We start from the raw sequence: 18,685 nt of genomic DNA, 5'->3' as shown, positions 1-18,685 counted from the left end.
GGGCCGCTCCTCTGCGGCTTCTCTCTCGCCCGCGTCTCCCGGCGTGCACCGCGCTTCCGTTCGGCGCCTCCTTCCGGTCGCGGCCCGGCGTAGAGGACGCTCGACAGGTCGTTGGGCCGCGGCGGGGCCGGGCGGGGGGCGCGGGGTCGGCCACTCCCCGCCGCTGGCCGGGCGGGACCTCCGCGCCACCCACACCCGCCCCGGGGGGCGGCCGAGGCAGCCCGGGTGGGGGGGGGGCGGGATGAGGGGGTGCGCTGCGGCCTCCCCCTCCCCTTGAAGGGGCCTCTGCGCTGCCCCGTGTCGGTGCGGCGTCATATCCCCGGTGTCGCGTCGTGTCGTGAGGTGTCACCGCCGTGGGTGACACCGTGTGTGTGGGGGGGGGCGCGTCCCTGCGCCGTGAGCCCCACGCCAAGGTCAGGGGCGAGCCGCGGGCTCTGCGCTCACCTCGGGGGGTGTCGTGGGGCTTCAAGCTGAGACCAGGGGCCGGTGAGAAACCCGGAGCGGAGGCGCCGCTGCCGGCGAGCCCTTGCCTGGGTCTGTGGGAGAAACCGTTAGCTGGGTGTCTGCCCTTCCCCGGGACGTGTCGGCATCGCTCGCTGCCGGTGCGTTTCCTCAGTGGATGTGAGGTGTGTTCAGACTCAGCTCGCTTGGGGCTGCTGGTTTGTGCCCTTTTGTTATGGAGCAAAAGCTTCCCAGAAGGCTGCCTTGAAGAAGGGAATGTCTTCGAGTTCAAATACAGGAGGCTGTGGGGAAAAGGGGGAGAGGAAGACTCATCCAAGTCACTCTAGTGAGGGAATGTCCCTGAAAAGTCTGGAGCGGTTCAGTGTGATGTGCTGCTCTCCGGAGAAAGAACAAAAAGCCTCTAGGGCGGCTTTTCTTACAGACAAATAGAAAAAAGTGTTATTTCACCTTTGTGCATTCAGTGTCTTCACCTGACGCTGACTTACCTGCTGGTGCTTTGTCCCGACAGGATGTTGGCTTCAAGAGCGTTCAGCCTCGTTGGGAAGAGAGCCATTTCCACCTCCATCTGCGTGAGAGCGCACGGACATGGTAGGTGGCAACCACTTCGATTTCTTAGTAAGGATGATAAAACAAGCGCTTTAGAGGAAGAACACAAAAAGCTACAAGCTGGGGTTTGGGTATGGAAGGAATTGGGACAGAAGGGGGTTGGCGAGGCGGGTGCCTTGGCTGGTGGTGGGAGATCTGAGCAGGTTGTGCCAGCAGAGTATGGCGGAGGCGGCAGGAGCCGAGGGCCAGGCAGAAACTGGGATGGAGAAGGTGTAGAGGGCTTCCAGGTGTTTGGTAGGGGAGGTGATCAGTGTGACAGAGATAGCTGAGACGTTAATGAAGTAATTTTGGATATTACCTTTTCTGTAGATCCCCCTTCTGCTTTATTCTTATGCTCTTAAAATAGCATCCACTTGAAGTACTCTCCCTTGTCTCTCTTCCTCCCTGATGAATGCTTCATCTGGAAGCCTTTTCCCTCCTGGATTCCTTAACTGTCATCACCTTTTTGACCGAGCTGTTGTGCTTTTTATGTTGTAACCAGCAAGAGCTGTTGGCACAGGAGTCAGAAGCTTGAATGGGTGTTTATTCTGTTCCCAGGTGCGGCTGGTGTTGTCAAAGCAGACGATTTCAGCCTCCCAGCCTATGTCGACCGTCGTGACGTTCCCCTGCCTGAAGTGGCCTTTGTAAGGGATCTCTCTGCTCAGCAGAAGGCGCTGAAAGAGAAGGAGAAGGCGTCTTGGACTGCTCTGTCTGTTGATGAGAAAGTTGAATGTAGGTAGCAGGGGCTTTAAGTAACCTTACAGCTAGTGGCAGCGTGACCTGGTCTGGTGTACGCTCATTACTGACAGCTTTTATGTTCATTACTGACACCTTTTACTAGAAAGGCATATAATAATTATATTTGTTTGTTGATTCCCCACAAGCCAGAAAAAAAATCTCTCTGTTATAACAATAAGCAGTTGTTAGTCCAGCTGAATAAAAGGAACCCTGTGTATTTGAATGTTAATGACTACTGACCTCAGCGTTACCAAAGCTAATTAAAGTGCCCAGGGAGTGTTTTGACTTGCAAATAAAACTGCATCTGCCTTTTCTGACTGCCCTCATGGTGTGCAAGTGCAAACCTGATCCGTGAACGGCGCCACGTCCCCCTGTGTCGCAGTGAGAAGGTGTAAAACTCTTTTGGGAGCTGCTCCAATATTCATAAGCACTTTCCAAATCTGTTTTGAACTTCAAAATCTTGTGGGCCTTAGCGGCCAAAGCTGAGAGAAGCCTTTTGAGATACAAACGTTCCCATTGAAATTGTTTGTGCTGGGAAGCTTCGTGGTCAGTCACCGTGCTGGGGGTTGGAGGGATCTCCCTCTGTCAGGCCTTTCCATTTTGGGCTTTGGTCCCCTTGCTCTGGAGAGTGGCATGTTGCCTGCGGGTTGGAGGAAAAGTAAAAGAAATGACTTGATGCTTTTAACTGTTTTTTTGCAGTGTATCGTATCAAATTTAACGAGACCTACGCAGAAATGAACAGAGGGTCAAACGAGTGGAAGACTGTCCTCGGTGGAGTACTGTTCTTTCTCGGTGTAACTGGTCTCATCCTCATTTGGCAGAAACATTATAGTAAGTAAACGCCTAAATACAGTGTTAGCTCTTAATTTAAGAGCAAGATCAGTTGATACCTGGTGGGAAATTTAGAGAATTCTAAATCTTGGGAGATCAGAAGGATGTATTGAATCATCGAATCATAATTTTGTTTGGAAAGGGCCTTTAAGATCAAGTCCAACCATTAACTGCCAAGTCTGCCACTAACCCATGTCCCTCAGCACCACATCTACACGGCTTTTAAATACCTCCCTTCTGGTGACCTCTGGGCAGCTGCTGTTTGATAGTCTCTGAAAACTCAGTTCCGGAGTTGTAGCTTCACGGAGCTCGGTGGGTAGGTAGCGCAGATATTCAGAGAGCTGACTTGTGGAAAGGTGAAGGTGGTGGAGAGAGCTTTGGTGGGAGGAGAGGAAAGGGAGGGGAAAGTGTGGTGATACACCACTGACTCTGAGCTTCCCCTCTCTGTGAAACCTGCTGTCACCAAAGCTTGTTGCCGCCTCAGTAGTAAACATTTGGGTTTCTGCCATGTTTGGCTTCCTTCCCAGCTAACGATCCTACCTCGAGGGAGCCCTCCAGCTGCCGTGAGGCAGAGCATGCGGTTAAATGAGCTGCTCTCCATCTTGAGGCTTCGTCTGCTGGCGGTGAGAGTTGAGGAGAAGGCTGTTGTCTTGGTGCAGGCCTTTGCTGATGAACGAACCGGCTAGAGAACCCATGTGGGAACCTGGTGGGAGCTGAATGCTTCAGAAAGTGGATGTGGGGACTGTAGGTTTGAGCAGATGATGACGTGCGTGTGATCAGGGCTGATGGCTTCGGGGGAGAAAGCTTTTTGTCAGTGAAATTTGCACCTCGGTTCCCAACGGGCTCGTGTTATATCACGGTGTAACTCTGTTGCAGTGTATGGCCCTATTCCACACACCTTCTCTGACGACTGGCTGGCCATGCAGACGAAGAGGATGTTGGACATGAGGATGAATCCTGTGGAGGGCATCTCTTCCCAGTGGGATTTTGAGAAGAATGAATGGAAGAAATGAAGCAACTCAGTGGAACCTGCTTTGCTTGAATATGAAATGATTCCATCACCTGTGTGTGACCTCGTTGCTTGTGTACTGGAACAACCTCTGCACCTACATAGTTGCTAATAAACGTCTGGTGAACTTGACAGTTTCCTTTTACTGGTCTTCAGATGCGTTTCTTGTGGTGTTTGTGGTGCAGGTTGAGGGGCAGAGCTTTCCTAGACAGTCTGCTCGTGGTTATCAATGGCGTTCATCAGTTAAAGGGAGCCTTCTGGGGTGCAGCAGGCAGCGCTGCTGGGCAGAGCTCTGAGCCACACGCAGGGTAAGCAGATCCCAGCTCCTGTGGCAGGTTGGCATCCCACAACCCCTCCAAAAATGGCACGTCAGGCCTAGAAAAGGCAACGGCACGAGTCAAACCACGCAGGTGGGGCGGCGGGGAGCAGCGCTGCTCCGTCTGTCTGTCCCCCACGAGAAGGGAGGCTGCAGGCTGCAGACCTCTGCTCTTGGTGCAGCTGGTGCCTCGGGGGGCCAGCGAGCTGCCAGGTGGGTCTGCCTTGAAAATGGGTGTTTGGAAGCGTGTGCTGGAGCTGCAGTGCTGCTTCACAGCTCCTCTTAGGTCCCTTCTGGAGGGAGGGGGAGGCAGGCTGTCCTCAGCGCCGTTAGCTGCACATCGCTTGGGCCACGCTCTGCTCTTCGAGATAAGTGCCTTATTCTGAGTGCTGCTCTTGTGACCAGGAGGAATTAGCAGGACTAATTAGCAGGGAGAGAAATCCTGTTGGGCGCAGGGCTTGCACCAGCCTGCAGCATCCCAGAACGAAGCCTGGGGAGCATCGCTGGGAAGAGGGAGTTGTTCCTCCCAGGCGTGCTCCTCTTCACCCTCCCCAAATGGCTGCGAAAGCCCCAGGGTGAGAAACCTGAGCCTCGGATCCTTATTTCCTCCTCCCCTGCCCTGCACCAGCCACTCTCCTCGGCCCCCTTCACCCGCCAGCGTGGTGGCAGAGACCTGCTGGGATTTTCGGGGGTTTGTTTGCAGGTAGCCTTGGATACCGAGAAGCCACCCGATTCCTGACCCCGGGGAGAGGAAAAATCATGGGGAGTGGAATGAGCAAGGTACTGGGGGGACAGCGGGGTGGCGGCCAGCGTGTCCTCCTTGGGCAGTGACAGCTGGCTTCAGATGCTCGTCCCTTGGGCGGTAAGGCCGTGGCATTGGTGTCCTCAGGGCTGACGGGGGTCCCTGCAGGGAGATGTCCTCCCCTTGCCACCCCTGGGACGTGTCTGTGCCTGGCAGCCATACGCTGTGAAGGGGGAAATGGGGTTTTACTGCTGCTTGTTGCTCAGCTGAACTCCAGGGCTGGCAGAGGGGGTTGATTTCTGTTTGTATCCTTAAATAACCGCTCGGTATGTACATTCTCCAGTTTAAAATTAGACTCTGGGACAACAACAGAGGGACCAGGTCAGGGCAAACTCTCTCTGCACAGCTCTGGCACGATTTAATCCCAGGGTTTCACCCCCTGAGGATGCAGCTCAACCTGCAAAGTGGCTCTTACGGCCTCCCTGGTGCCACCAAGCCCTCTCGGGGAGCCTGGGCTGCCTTTGCTGGGGGCTGGGTTGGTGCAGACACATTTGTGGTGCAGGATCCAGCTTCGGCTTGACGAGACGCAGGGTTTGGCATTGCACTTCTAGCAGTAACAGCTTGTGTTGTGCTGGGCACAGACGTTTGCTGAATCTGGGTGATTGCACCCCAGAAGCGAGCTGGGGTTCAGCTGAATGGTAGAGGTGGGCTGGATGTGACCCAGAGCTGTCGAAAACCCTTCCTACGGCCTCTCAACCCGGGTGTCTTCTGCCAGATGGGTGCAAATGAGTCCAACTCCAATCAGCTCTTCCTTTCTGTGCCCCTGGAAACTGCTCTGGCGGGCTCTTACACCCTGTAAATACTCTGAGCTGCCCCTGTTTCTCCTTCATAACCCTGCAGCAGCGAGTTGCAGACCAAATTTGCATACTTGACAGCTCTTACTGCAACATCCTGGCCAGAAAAGTGTTATAAATAGCCCGTGCCTTTGCCTGCCTCTCTGCAGCTGGCAGAGGCAACCTTTGAAACTGTTGGCAAGAGGTGGTTGCTGTAGAATTGCAAAACAAACCCGGGCTGGAGCTGGGGAGATGGGGGGTCCCTGCAGGAGCCAGACCTCGGAGGAGGAGGCTGGGGTGGGCTGAGCTGTTTGGGGAGCCCCGCACTGCCTTTCGATAGCCATAGGACCAGTTCTGATAGCCATAGGACCAGCCCCCTCCATTTACGTGCTGAGTCTTCCTGAGCTCTGCGCTCCTGGAGGGCTTTGGGCTGGTGGTTTGAGTGGGCTCAGCCTTTGATGGTCGTTAATGAAGATGATTCACTAATTAGGTGCCTGGTTTATCGTTCCCTGGGCAGTTTGCTGCCAGATGCCCTGGTTGTACTGGTGCCATGTGTGCAGCTTGATGCTCCCACCATGTCAGACACTGTCTGAAATCTCTCTCCTTTTTGTCACCTCCCAGGTTGTCCAAGGCCTCTACCTGGGGAACATCCGCGGTGAGTGCCTTCCCCTGCTCCACCTCCACGTTGCTGTGGGGTCCCTGGGCAGCTGATGGGGGTGAAGCAGCCCCTCTCCTTAGGGGCTCCCCGTGCCTGCTCCTGGCTGGGGACCTCAGCATCTTCTGGAGATCCGAAGCCCCAAAAAAGCTTGTTGCAAGTGTCCCTGTGCAGCTCTAGCCCAGGGAAGGGATATCCATGGGGAGCTGCAGTCACCAGCCGTGCCGGGGGACCCCAGCGTGGCTGGAAACATCCCCTGTGTTTGCTGAGGCAGTATTTAGAGCTGGCCATCACCTGGGACCTCTGGCCCTGTGGGGAGCAGGGCAAAGCCTGGGTTTCACCCAACAGCGAGGACACAAGAGCCTTTTCCAAGTTAGCAGTATGATTTCTGATTTTGGGGGGGTGTTTAGGAGCCTGATGAACCCCCAGTGCAGCCAAGGGGGTTTTTACTTTGAAGGAGATGCATCACGATGCCCTGTCTCCTGTCCTGCATCGTGCAGGGTGAGAGGCAGCGGGCAGGGGCTGGCAAGGGGGTCCCAGGGGCTGGGGGTGATGGGTGGGGGTTGCTGGTGGGTGCTTGGTCCAGCAGATCTCCCAGGAGGGCAAGCGACTCACGCGCTGCTCCTGCTTCCAGACTCTGAGGACCATGAGAAGCTGCTGAGGAACGGGGTGACACACATCCTCTCCGTCCACAGCAGCGCCAAGCCGGTGCTGGAGGTGGGTGCCTGGGTGGGGTGGGGTGGGGTTGTCCTGGGGACCACCCCGGAGGAGCAGGGGCTGGCAAGGTGCAGTGGGACACACGCGGTCTTCTCCTGGCGTGGGGCAGAGAAGGGAGCAGCAAGGCTGGATTTGCACCAGTTTGCACCAGTTTGTGCCCAGTGCTGCCGCGGGGAGCACCGCGAGATGGCAGCGGTGCCCCGCGGATGGCAGCGCTGGGGATGCATCCTGCCCTGATCGGGAGCAGGGGCACAGCGGGACCTGGAGAACCCCCCCTTGCCCCAGGACAGGGGTCCCGGGCCACCCTGGCATTGTCTGCCCTGTCCCCCCCCCCACCTCAGCGCTGCGGACCCCTCGGGCTGTGGGTGGGGGAAACTGAGGCAGGAGGGGGGGTTGGTGCCGGAGGTGCTGGCCAGGTCTTTTCGTGCACGAATCCTGCCCGTACGGAGCCGTGGGCCTGGGGGAGGCCGCAGCAGGAGGAGCAGCCCCATGCGGGGTCCATGTGTGGGGACGCTGGGGTCCCACCGCTCATCTCGCAGTGGGTGACCGTGGGCAACTTGCCCTTCATCCCGGTGCGGGACCCGCTGCCAGCTCCCGAGTCCTGCGATGCTGCAGAAGGCGAAGGGCTCTGCTTGGCCCCCTCGTCCTTCGGGCTCACGGTGGTCTGGGAGCCCCAGCGCAACACCAGCTCCGGCCTTTTCCTCGCTAAAGCGTTGAGTAACGTGGAGGGGGGAGAGAGAGGAGGAAGGAGGCCGCGTAAAATCGGTGCAGAGAAACGGCTGGTGGCTGGAGCAGGGGCAGCAGCTGGGGCTGGCGGGGCTCGGGGCACGGCCAGACGGGTAGCAAACCGCATGGCGAGCTTACAACACGGAGCAAGCCAGCGGGCTGGTGGAAAGGGGAACCGGAAAGGCATGGTGGGTTGAGCAATGTGTCAATCACAGCCCCGGGTCGGGAACCGCAAACCCCAGCGCCGTTCCCATGCGTGGCCCAGCTCCCCGAGGCACCGTGGGGAAGGGGAGGCTGCTGAGAGCCTTAATACGGGGTCAGGGTCTGGGGAGGAGCGGGGTGGCTTTGGCAGCCCCGTTGGTTGACACGGTGGCTGTGCTGGCATGGCAGCTCTCCTCGCCGCGGGGAGGCTTTTCTTCTCAGCAAGGGTCATTAGCCATTGGAAGGGGCTGCCCAGTGAGGTGGTGGAGTCACCATCTCTGGAGGGGTTTAAGAAAAGACTGGCCATGGCACTTAGTGCCCTGGTCTAGTTGACATGGTGGTGTCAGGGCAATGGTTGGACTCGATGATCCCAGAGGGCTCCTCCAACCTGATTGATTCTGTGATTCTGTGAGGTCGGGCTGGCACCAGGCATGGCACAGTGATGCCAGGTTCTGGGAAGCCACAGCCCAGTATGGCTCATCCTGCAAAACCTGCTGGGGTTCACTTGCTGGTCCCCATGCCTGGGGCATGGTCCCCTTCCACGTGCCATCTCCTGCGTGCCGGGAGCTGTGGTTTGTCTGGGGATGTGGATGAGGAACCCACCGGCTCCATTTCCCCCCTGGCCTCTCCAGGCTGGCATGCCACAGGGAGCTGGCAAGTGGCACGTCACTGTGGCACCTCGTCCCCCTCCCACGAGAGCCTGCGGGGTGGTGGGGACGGGGCTGGGGAGGATGGGTGGGATGGAGAGTTGATGCACAGGAAAGCCCGTCCGTGCTCGTCCTCGTAACGTGGGTCTTTCCAGCGTGGGAATATCCCCGTGCCTGTCCCGCTCTGCTCCTTCCCTCCTTAAATAATCAGCTTTTTCCAGCCTCCAGCTTCGCCCTGGGCTGGAGGGAAGTGAGGGTGGCCCGTGGGGTTGGGCTGCATCAGCCCAGGGGGGTCCTTTCAGCAGTGGTGGCTGATGGAGATGGGGCAATCCCTGGTGCTCGGGCGTTTCAGCTCTGGCTGCCAGGATTTCCACCCATTTCGCTAAGAAAGTTTTAAAAAAAAAAAAAGACTCAGATGACAAGGATCTAATTTTAGCTCAGAACAGGGAGGATCGAGGAAGCGATGTTTTAAAGAAAGGAAAGTAATCGGACCTACGCCAACGTGCGGCAGGGTGGTTTATTGTGTATTAAAAGGAGCGGGAGGAAATAACTCATTGATGAGAGCGGCTTCATGGGTGCGTGTTGGTGCACGTCTTCCTGGGAAAGGAGGGGCTCAGGTCTGGGGGGTCCTGGGCATCGTAGCGTTCCCCACAGCCTGACCCCTCCTCTGGGCTGAAACTGGGGGGGAATAGCTCAGGGTGGGATGGATGCGACCCTTCGTGGTTCTACCTACCCAGGGAGGTACCTGAACGCAGGTTGTGGCTTTGCCCTCACTGAAGGGTCAGCTGAGGGGGGGGAAAGGGGGATTTTGTGTTTCCAGGAGGTATCTTCCTACCGCCACCATCTCTGTGTTGCAGGACATGACCTATCTCTGCATCGCGGCCTCGGATTCGTCCAGTCAAAACCTGTAAGTCGTTTGCCATCCTTCTGCCTCCCAGGGCTGCGTTTTGGTCGTTGTCGGTCAATAAATGCTCAAATTCTGCAGGGTGAAGGTTTGGTTCATTCATGCTGCAAAACCTTGGTACGTCGCTGCGCTTGACAAAAGCTGCGGTTCATTTTCAGGTGGTAAATAGCATTTCTAGGGCTTAAAATCTCTTTCTGCGTGTGTTTGCAGTCAGTAAATTTCATTTTCCATCAAAATTCAGGATTATTCTACTGGGCAGGGTTGCAAATTGGAGCATTTTTTATTGGTTTAGGAAGACAACGATTTGTGTCGCTCTTCCAGACATTCTCCCTGGAAAGAGAAACAAAATATTTATTAAAATGAATATTTTTTTTCCCCCACACAAAGCATAGATACTCATAATGATGTTCTGGGGATGAACCTGGCGAGAGGTGCTGCAAGGAACCCCCCGGCTCTCATGGGTGCTGGGGTGCGATGGGCGCGGGTGATGCTGGCATCCCGCTGCTGCCTTGGGCGATGGGCACCCATAAACCATCCAGGCGTCTCCGAGGGATTTTTCTCACCAAACAAACCCTAAAAAGGATTGAAATTTCACGCACAGTGACCAGAGCGAAGCCCATTCGTGGGGGTGCTGGTTTCTCCTCGTCCTTGGGAGCAGCCGTGCCCGGGGCTGTGATTCTGCTTGCTCACACTCCCGCTGAGCGGAAAGAGAAGCTTTACAAGAAAGCCCTGCCTCAGCAAGAACAGGGCTTTTTTTTTCGTTGTTATTTTTTCTATTCTCTCATTTCTTTGCGTTTGTGACATGCCTACCCAAAGGAAAAAAAAAAGGGAAAAAAGAATATCAGACTGGCTGCCGGAAGGAAGACTTATTCAAGGAACTATTTTCTGCTTGTCAGTTTATGCCTTGGGTTTCACAATCCTGGTGAACTTTGTGTTCTGCAGAGATGCTTATGACTCAGGACCTCAGTGGCTCTCAACATTGCCAGACTCTGTGCACCGATCCTGCACTTCGAGGCTGGAAAAGGGAGAGCTTTCCTCTGCCTGGCCACATAGGGAAAAAAACCCTGTGGAGTGGGTGAGGATGGATGGAGGGGCTGGAGCGCTCCCCTGCCTCCCTCCAGGATGGGCTGGAGAGCGTTGCTGTGTGCGTGGAGTGAGCTGGTGGCGAGCGTGCTGAGGGAGCTGGTGGTGAAAGCATCATGTCCTGGCAAGCACGGTGCATCCCTGCTGGTGCCAGTCTGAAGGGAGGACTGGGATCTGGAGAGCTTGGACCTGTGTAGGCAGCACGGGCAGGCCCTGGGAGATGCTATCTGCTCTGAGAAGATAAGCAGGACGAGGAGAAATCCCCCAGGACAGGCTTTAGGCAGGGAAAGGCCCCCAAAGGGTGATGCTCTGTTTGCTACGGTGGTCAAGGAGGAGGCACATCTGCAGCCCACGAGGAGCGATGGACTCACGTTTCCTTCCAGGGCCGAGAGGCTCAATATTTTTGGTGTGACACATCTCCAGAGACTCCCCCATCTCTCCTCCTCTTCTTGGGCAGCAGAACCCACGGTGATTTTTTAATATGTCCTTGGCTGGTTTCTTAGAAGGCGCCTGAGCCCTGCCCTTCACGGGAGAGCAGCATCCCCTTCGATCCCCTTCCAGGGCAGGGTGAAGAGCATCCCTCAGACGGGCTAGCAGGGATGGGGAAGGCTTCAGAGGGTTCTGCCTTACCCCCGCGGGGAATAACTCCGCGGTAGCTGGTGCTTTGGCTTCTGAGAAATCAGGAAGGCTGCGCGGGCGCACGCCCACCCGTCACGCGGAGCCCGAGGAAGTCCCGCACCGGCGCTGCCGGCTCCTGCATGCGCTGCCAAAGGGACCCTCTTCTTCTCCTCCCGAAAGCAGCCAGGTCAGGCAGTCACAGAATCAATCAGGTTGGAAGAGACCTCTGGGATCATCGAGTCCAACCGTTGCCAGTCAGGTCAGGCAAGTCCACCAGCAGCTCAACTTACCCAGAATCAGGTTTTCTGCCTCAAAACTGTCCCAAGGCTCGGTGAGGGTGAGCAGGGATGGGCAGCGTTTGTTACAGATACACCCAGCTCGGCGTGTGCTCAGGGTGCCCGCTGCCTTCAGGAGGGACCAGCAGCAGCTCCCAGCATCCCGTATCCCGGGCAGCGATGAGCAAGAGGGACACACCTTACCGGAGCCTGCGTAACCCTCCCATGAACACCCACCTCCATCTCATCAATACAGATGGAGTTATTTTCACCTGTTTTCTGGGTGTCCACGCCTTCACACCGACGGGTGCTGCTCACGTCACTGAGCACGCAGGCCAGGAGAGCAGCACTGTAGCGCATTGCAGCTGAGCAGTCAGAAGCCCCCGGCCCCACTTTGCTGCAAAACCTTCTGTCCAGGGTTAACGTGCTCCCTCTGCCTTGCTGGGGATGCTCTCGGGGATGCAGGCTGCTATTTGGGGACAAGCCTGGGTTGGTGCTGGCAGCCCTGGCATGGGCATCTCTCCGTGTCCTCCCTGGGGTGAGAAGGGGCTGAAGGGGCTGCTTGGGGTGAGGAGCTGCGCCACTTTGGGACCTGCAGGCAAAACGCCTCAGGATCCACCTTCTCTCTGCCTTCTTCCTCACCAGCATCTTTCCCTTGGAGGGAACTGGGTGTTTTTGGCATCATTTGGGAATTAGGGGTGAGCCGATGGCTCAGGGCAAACTCTGACGTGGGGAAGTGCGTGTCCCTTGGGCACAAGATGACACCTTGCCCTGGAGGCTGTCTCCATGGGGTCCTCCCTGAGCTGGTTCGGCTGACGCCATCGCCCTGCTCCCATCCCAACGCCTTGGGAAGCAGGAAATCCCCCGGAATGTCTCACAGGTCATTTCCTTTTTGGCAGATGAAGATCAGCCCCTGTGGCTTCGCCTGGCGGAGGAAGGACCTCTGCTTCCACCCTAGGGTGGTGGGAAGTCCCTGGAGGGGACACAACTGGTGGTGCTGGTGTGGTTGGGTACCTTGCAGCCCTCCCACCCTCACCTGCCTCTCTCTCTCCTCACAGGCTGCAGCATTTTAAGGAGTGCATCAAGTTCATCCACGAGTGCCGTCTCAGCGGGGGAGGCTGCCTCGTCCATTGGTGAGAGCTGCCGTCACCTCCTTGCGTCCCCCGTTCACATCGGTCTTCTGGGAGGTGGGGACGGGCACCCAAAAAGTGTCCTCAATGTCAAATGTCACTTGTGGTGGGGAGGAAGAAGAGAAGGCGGCAAGGAACAGCGGGAGGGCAACAAGGGAAGGTCTCCACTGCCGAGACCCATGGGGATGGGTGGTCCATGTGGTCCAGAGGGGTGGGACAGGCTGGAGGAGGGGACGGGGTAAGCCACCTGCGTGAAGCCACCAGCAGTGGCTCCTCACCCACCCACCCCATGGCCGGGGAACCCCGCTAGCACCCCATCCCATGGGTGTCCCAGCCCCCGTGGTGGGCATCCCTCTCCCTGACGCTGCTCCCTCGCCCTGTGCCAGCCTGGCCGGGGTCTCCCGCAGCACCACCGTCCTGGTGGCTTACCTCATGACGGTGACCGAGCTCGGCTGGGAGGGCTGCCTGGCCGCCACCAAGGCTGTGCGCTCCTACGTCAGCCCCAACCTCGGCTTCCAGCAGCAGCTGCAGGAGTACGAGGTGACCTTGCTGCAGGAGGTACGTCCCGCGCCGACGTCCCCTTATGTACGTGTCTGCGGGGTTTGCGGGCAGGCACCGCTCTTTTGCATGCAGCTCTCTGCAGGGGCCAGCTGTTTGCCCGAGCTGGCCTTGGTGCGTGCTATTTATTACCTGGGGATTTTGGGGTTTGCATGCAAAAAAGAAAAAAAAAAAAAAGAAAATTAAAAAAAAAGTGCCTAGACGTTATGTGAGTGCGCTTAGAAAAAGCTCTTTAAAACCTCAGTGCTTTTCTCGAGAGTTCAGTTAGGAGACAGTGGGAGGGATGGGTGAGCATCATGTGCCCCGTGAGACCTGGGAAGGGAGCGGGGATGGTTCCTGGGAATGCAGCACAGCAGGAGCTGGAGGAGGAAAGGAGAGGAGAGGGGAGGAGGAGAGGAGAGGGGAGGAGGAGAGGAGAGGAGGAGGAGGAAGAGAGGAGAGGAGGAGGAGGGAGAGAGGAGAGGAGGAGGAGGAAGAGAGGAGAGGAGAGGAGGAGGAGGAAGAGAGGAGAGAGGAGAAGAGGAGGAGAGGAGAGAGGAGAGAGGAGAGGAGAGGAGGAGGAGAGGGGAGAGGAGGAGAGGGGAGGAGACAAGGGAAGAGGAATGGAATGGAATGGAATGGAATGGAATGGAATGGAATGGAATGGAATGGAATGGAGGCTCTTGCCAGCAGCTTCGGGATGTCTGGGCATGCTTGGATCTAGCAGGGCTCCCTCCGACAGCAAGTCCTCTGCTTTTAGAGGCAGGTGACAGAGAGAAGCAAGTGTTGGTGGAGAAATTTTCCTCCCCAAAATCCTGCAGAGCAGCAGGTTTCAGGAGAGCAGAAGGCCTGGCTGGGTGGATTCCCATCCCGTGCGAGGGAGGGATGCTGGTGTAGCTGAGCCAGGCTGGATGCTGGCAGCTGGGAGGGACAGCAGCACCTTTACTGGGGAGAGCACCAGTTGCAGAGATCAGAGCTGCACTTTTGACCTGGAAAGCCTTTGAAAGCGAAGGGAAAGGCCTTCAAAAGCACAGCTCCCACCTGGCTCCCCGGCTGCCCTCCAGCCTCCCGCTCCGGACCCCGCTCCTCCGCCCAGCCCTGGGCTCCGCAGCGAGGGACCAGGGTCCAAAACTGCCCTGGGAGGGCACACGGGCCACAGACAGACCTCTGCGAGGGAAGAGTACCCCACAACTCGACATCTACAGGGCATCTCACAGCCTCCATCACCCCTAAGCTTGGTCCCATCCCTGGAGGTGGACCCCCCCGTCCGCTGTAGCCACCAGCATCATGCAATGACCCCAAGGCAAAGGGCAGCAGAGACCCAGTGGTCCCGCACCAACCAGTTCAAGGGGATTTCTCCCCTCCCAGAAGAGGGGCAGGGATAGCATGTGACATTGGCCCAAATGTCAGCCCCTTCCCTGCCGCTGAGTTCCCTTCCCCGGGTGCCGGAGGGAGCGGGCAGGCGCTGTCACATGAGGGACGCGGCCCTGCCCCAGTATCACCAGTCTGCAAAAACATCTGCGGAGGAGGGTGGAAAATGGTCCAAGGGGTTACAAAACACCCGTGGGGCTGGAGATTCCCCGCGGGGCTTCCCCCGGGCTGGGCCAGCTCTCCCAGCCCTCCCCACGCCCTGGCCGTGTCCCCGCACAGACTGTGATGGGGGGTTTGCTGTGCTCCCCCTTCTCCATCCGATCTATTCCTTCTGCTCCCCAAAACCCAGGCTGGGCTCAGCAGATGTGGGACTTTCTTCCCTTTCCCTTAGATGCTGCTTTTTCATCACCTCCAAGTTTTGCTTGTTCCTGTTTGTGGCTTCTGGGTGGTTTTCCATGCGTGTAGGTAGGATGCAGGAGCGAGAGCATCGTGACCTGAGCTTCAGCTCTTGCTGGGGGTAGAAAAGAGGTTAAATTTCCCCATTTAGCCCAGCTGTCATCCCAATTTGGAAACAGTGCTTGGGAGGAGACGTGGATAAGGGCTGGGCAGGCTTATTTCTTGTTGGCTAAAAGCTGCGAGGAACAGGTCAGTCCTGGGGACCTCCTGGGGACCTCCTGGGGACCTCCTCCCCAGGGCTGCAGGCGAGCATCCCTTGGTGCCTCAGTTTCCTCGATCCGAAGCAGGGATCTCAGACGAGACCCCGGGAAGTAGAAATGGGGAAGATGCTCTCTGGGACTGGCCAGCCGGCCCCTCGCTGCAGAGAGCACGCCTCGAGCGTGCAGCTGTGGTTTCGAGCTGGCAAATGGTGCTTGTCGGGGCTAGATGGATAAAGAAGGAAGGAAGGGACCGAGAGCAGCAGCAGGACGACGGGTGAGGTTAGAAAAGGAAGTGAGTGAGCGCAGAGAAGACAGCGTGGATGTGAGAGAGCTCATTTGGGTGATGGCCCTGTCCCCCCCTGCCCCAAGGTCCCCCCGAGGTGCTGGCACAGTGGCCAGGCTGCCTTTACCTGCCTCTGGTGCCATCCCAGATGGGACGGGTGCTCCTGGCCCCAGGAGAGAGGAGGAGGGCAGCGGGCTAGTGGTCAGCGCTGGAGGAAATTGGCTGTAATCCCTTCTTGCTCTGACTTTAAAAGGAAACGGCTGGCAGCAGCAGGGTGCTTCCCCCGGCTCCTTCCCTCCCTCGCTGGACGGTGGGAGCCAGCTCCGAGGCTGGGCAGAGGGTGCTGAGCCTGTGTCGGTGGCAAGGCTGGGCTCCCCATGGAGCTTCATCCCTCTGGGTGGTTTGCATGGGAGGGATGTTCCCCCCCTGAGCAGCTGGCATGGGTGCTTGCCCCAAATCCTGTCCCTAATCCCTTGGGACTCACTTCCCAGGGGTTTTCTAGCAAGGAGATCAGGTCTGGTTCTCAGGGTTCATCCCGAACACGGGATCTCAGCCGTGGTGAGTCCCGCTGTTGGAGGGGGCGGATTTGGGAAATCCAGACATTCCCAGTGGAAATCCCCACTGCCCGAGCTGACTTTCCCTGGCTGCAGGAGGGGGGGATGCCGCCAGGGTCACTCTCAGGCTTTATTCTCTTGTGGCTCGTGGTCCTCGTGCCTGCGACAGCCCTGGCAGGATGGGGCTGAGCTGCCCGTCCTGCTGTCCTGCATCCCTCTGTCCTGCATCCCTCTGTCCTGCACCCCGCTGTCCTGCATCCTGCACCCTTGCCATGGGCTCGGTGGCTCCTGGCCGTGGGGCACTGCCATGGCACCCCGGGAAGCTGGAGCCATTGCAGGGGTGTCTCGCCCTGGGGGTGCCGAGGCTGGGCAGCTCGTGGGGGCTGCCTGCCCTCTCCCTTGGGTTCCTGGGGCTGCACCCCGTGCCTGTCCCAGTGCTACCCCGTGCCAGGGCTCTGATGCTCGGTCCCTCCCTGGTCCCTTGGCACCTGCAGACCTCGCATTCCCCACTCCGTGCCCTCCATCCTTTTTGTGAGGTGTTTAATGTTGCTGGGCACGCTCTTACCACCTCTCCCAGTAAGCCCTGCTTGCTGGAGCAGCTGGTTCCCAGCTACTTAGGAAGACAATGGAGCTCTGCCCGCTCCCCGCGAGCGTGGGGGAGCTTTTCTTACGGTAATCCAGGCACATGAGGAAGGACGGCAGCTGCTCGGCCATGCAAAGTGGTTGAGCAGCCGCGTGGGGAGCGGAGGATGATGCCAGCCCTGTGGGTCTGTCTGTGCCGGGCTGGGGCTGCGGGGAGCGCTCGGTCGGGGGCAGCTGTCGCATCTCTCAGATGATGTGGCCGTGTTGCGTGGCATGAGCTCGTGCGAAACCGGGACCTTTCTGCTTGCTGATGGTGGCTGGGGATGCCCCGGCCTCGGCTGGGGCTCAGCTGGTGTGCACCGGGCATCACCTCGCCGTGTTCCCCCGGCTCTGGGGCTGTCTGAGCCCCTGGTGACCCTGACAACGTCTTTTGGCTTTGTCCTGGCAGTACCGCACCTGGATCCGCCGTGACTACGGCAGGAACCCCTTCAAGGACCAGGAGGAGCTGCAGCGCTTGCTGGCCGGGCAGGAGCAGAGGCAGGAGGAGCAGCTGGGGAGCAGGGATGGCCCCTGGCCCCGCGCTCCGGCTCCCACCCACCCGCTCCCCCACCGCGCCGGCGGTGCTGGCAGAAGCAGAGGGATGAACAGATAAGCAGCTGGCTGCTCGCAGGCAGACCTTGGCCCTGGGGACTGGAAAACTCCGGATTCCCTTTGCCAAGAGCCCGCGGGGTTCATGTCTGGGGCAGCAAGGAGCCAGCGCTGGCCTCGGCCGTGGGCTTGAGGGTTGGGGCGAGGGGGTCAGGACTTGCAGACCCTCTCCTTGGCTGCCAGCTCCATGTGTACCCCCAGGCAAGCCAGTTAACTGATGGCAGGGTCCTGCTCTGTCCCGTTCCCCCATTACCCAGCGGGTCGTGGCCACTTTTCCATCCCCGGGGCAGCAGCAAGCCTCGTCCCTCTCTCCAGCGGCGTGGTACCCGGGCACCACTCCAACGCAGGGCATGGGGTTGCCAGGGCAGACCTTGGAAAGCCAGAGCGGGGTGAGATAGGGGAGAGGCCACCTTGTCTCCTGCTTTGCAGTGAACCTGGGGCTGATGCAGCCTGCGAGGCTGTCCCGAGGAGGAAGGGATGGCTCCCGGGGTGGGGGTGTGCTGCCGAGCCCGGCTGTCACCCCATGGGATGGGGAAAGGGGTGCAGGCTGAGCTGCTCTGGCCACTGCAGCTGCCACTCGCCGTGTTCGGACTTTCCTGGCCCAGCCTGTCCTTGGCAGATGTCTGTCTGGCATTTCTCTTAACCCACCCGCCCAGGGAAGGGGGAAATCCATCGGTGCTGGAGCCTGCTCGTCCCCACCGCCTCCATCCCTGGAGCTGGAGCCCGTTTGGGTTTCCCCTGCTGCCCGATCTGAATGTCCCCAGTTGCAAAAGAAGCCAGTTGCTCGATTGGACTCAGTTGAGCCCCAGACCAGTTTAACGCTGTCCCTCTCCAACAGCAACATCCATCCCACAAGGGGGGTCCCAACCCATCAACACAACCTTTCTACATTTAAACCTTCAACTTTTCCATGCCAACTTGGCCTTTTACTATAAATACCTCACTTGGCTTCTCAAAAACATCTGCTCTGCAATCCATTCTGAGAAATAAAAAAAAGGCGCTTAAAATATTTCTAGGAATTCCCTTAATGAAAATTTCTGGGTACTCTGAGTGTGACAGCGCTGGGTGTGACTTGCCCAGCTCCTAATAAAGAGGAGAGTGATTAAAACCATGAGGATGGCTGGTCCTGATTTGTGGTGTTCCTGGTGGGAATGGAGGGATGGACTGACACGGCTGCTGCGCTCCTGCGTCCTGTTTCCTATTTTTCTGATGAGAACCACCAGCGAAATTAAAAGTTTTAAAGACTCAATGTTCAGCCATAATGTACAGGATTCCGGAGGAAAAAAATTATGGGGGCTTTTCCTTGTGTTTTTAGGTTGATAAAAGGGTCCCTTGGGCTGTTATTCTTTATGGAGGTACGCTGGGGTTCGTGCCTGCAGCACGCTCGGCGTGGGAAAGCGCCCCGAGCAATTGATGAGATCAAGGACCATAAATGCTGTCGATGGGGTGGACTGAAGGGAAATGGAGCAACCTGGGTCGATATCGGATTTAATGCCTCTGTTATCATTTTAGGAAGCAGAAAAATGGAACTGGTGCAGAGGGGAAAAAAAAAAAAGAGAAGAAAGCTGGTTTCCTGGTGTTA

At 57.7% G+C, this 18,685-nt stretch overlaps 2 protein-coding genes across 2 annotated transcripts; both read left to right on the top strand.

The window, feature by feature from the left end:
• COX4I1 (cytochrome c oxidase subunit 4I1) lies at positions 1–3,757 on the top strand. Its single transcript, XM_068411140.1, has 5 exons — positions 1–107; positions 971–1,050; positions 1,606–1,779; positions 2,485–2,616; positions 3,493–3,757. The coding sequence occupies exons 2-5, from the start codon at positions 972–974 to the stop codon at positions 3,627–3,629; spliced, it is 522 nt and encodes a 173-aa protein (XP_068267241.1). The 5' UTR covers positions 1–107; position 971; the 3' UTR covers positions 3,630–3,757.
• An 830-nt stretch (positions 3,758–4,587) lies between these two features.
• LOC137669184 (dual specificity protein phosphatase 22-A-like) lies at positions 4,588–18,206 on the top strand. Its single transcript, XM_068411137.1, has 7 exons — positions 4,588–4,721; positions 6,138–6,171; positions 6,806–6,888; positions 9,320–9,369; positions 12,401–12,475; positions 12,859–13,030; positions 16,904–18,206. The coding sequence occupies exons 1-7, from the start codon at positions 4,701–4,703 to the stop codon at positions 17,105–17,107; spliced, it is 639 nt and encodes a 212-aa protein (XP_068267238.1). The 5' UTR covers positions 4,588–4,700; the 3' UTR covers positions 17,108–18,206.
• The last annotated feature ends 479 nt before the right edge of the window (positions 18,207–18,685 follow it).

The sequence above is a fragment of the Nyctibius grandis genome, chromosome 12 (genome assembly GCF_013368605.1).
Source record: "Nyctibius grandis isolate bNycGra1 chromosome 12, bNycGra1.pri, whole genome shotgun sequence".
In the NCBI taxonomy this organism is placed as follows: Eukaryota; Metazoa; Chordata; class Aves; order Nyctibiiformes; family Nyctibiidae; genus Nyctibius; species Nyctibius grandis.
Note: the sequence above shows the minus strand (reverse complement) of the source record. Positions and strands in the feature narration are given on the sequence as shown.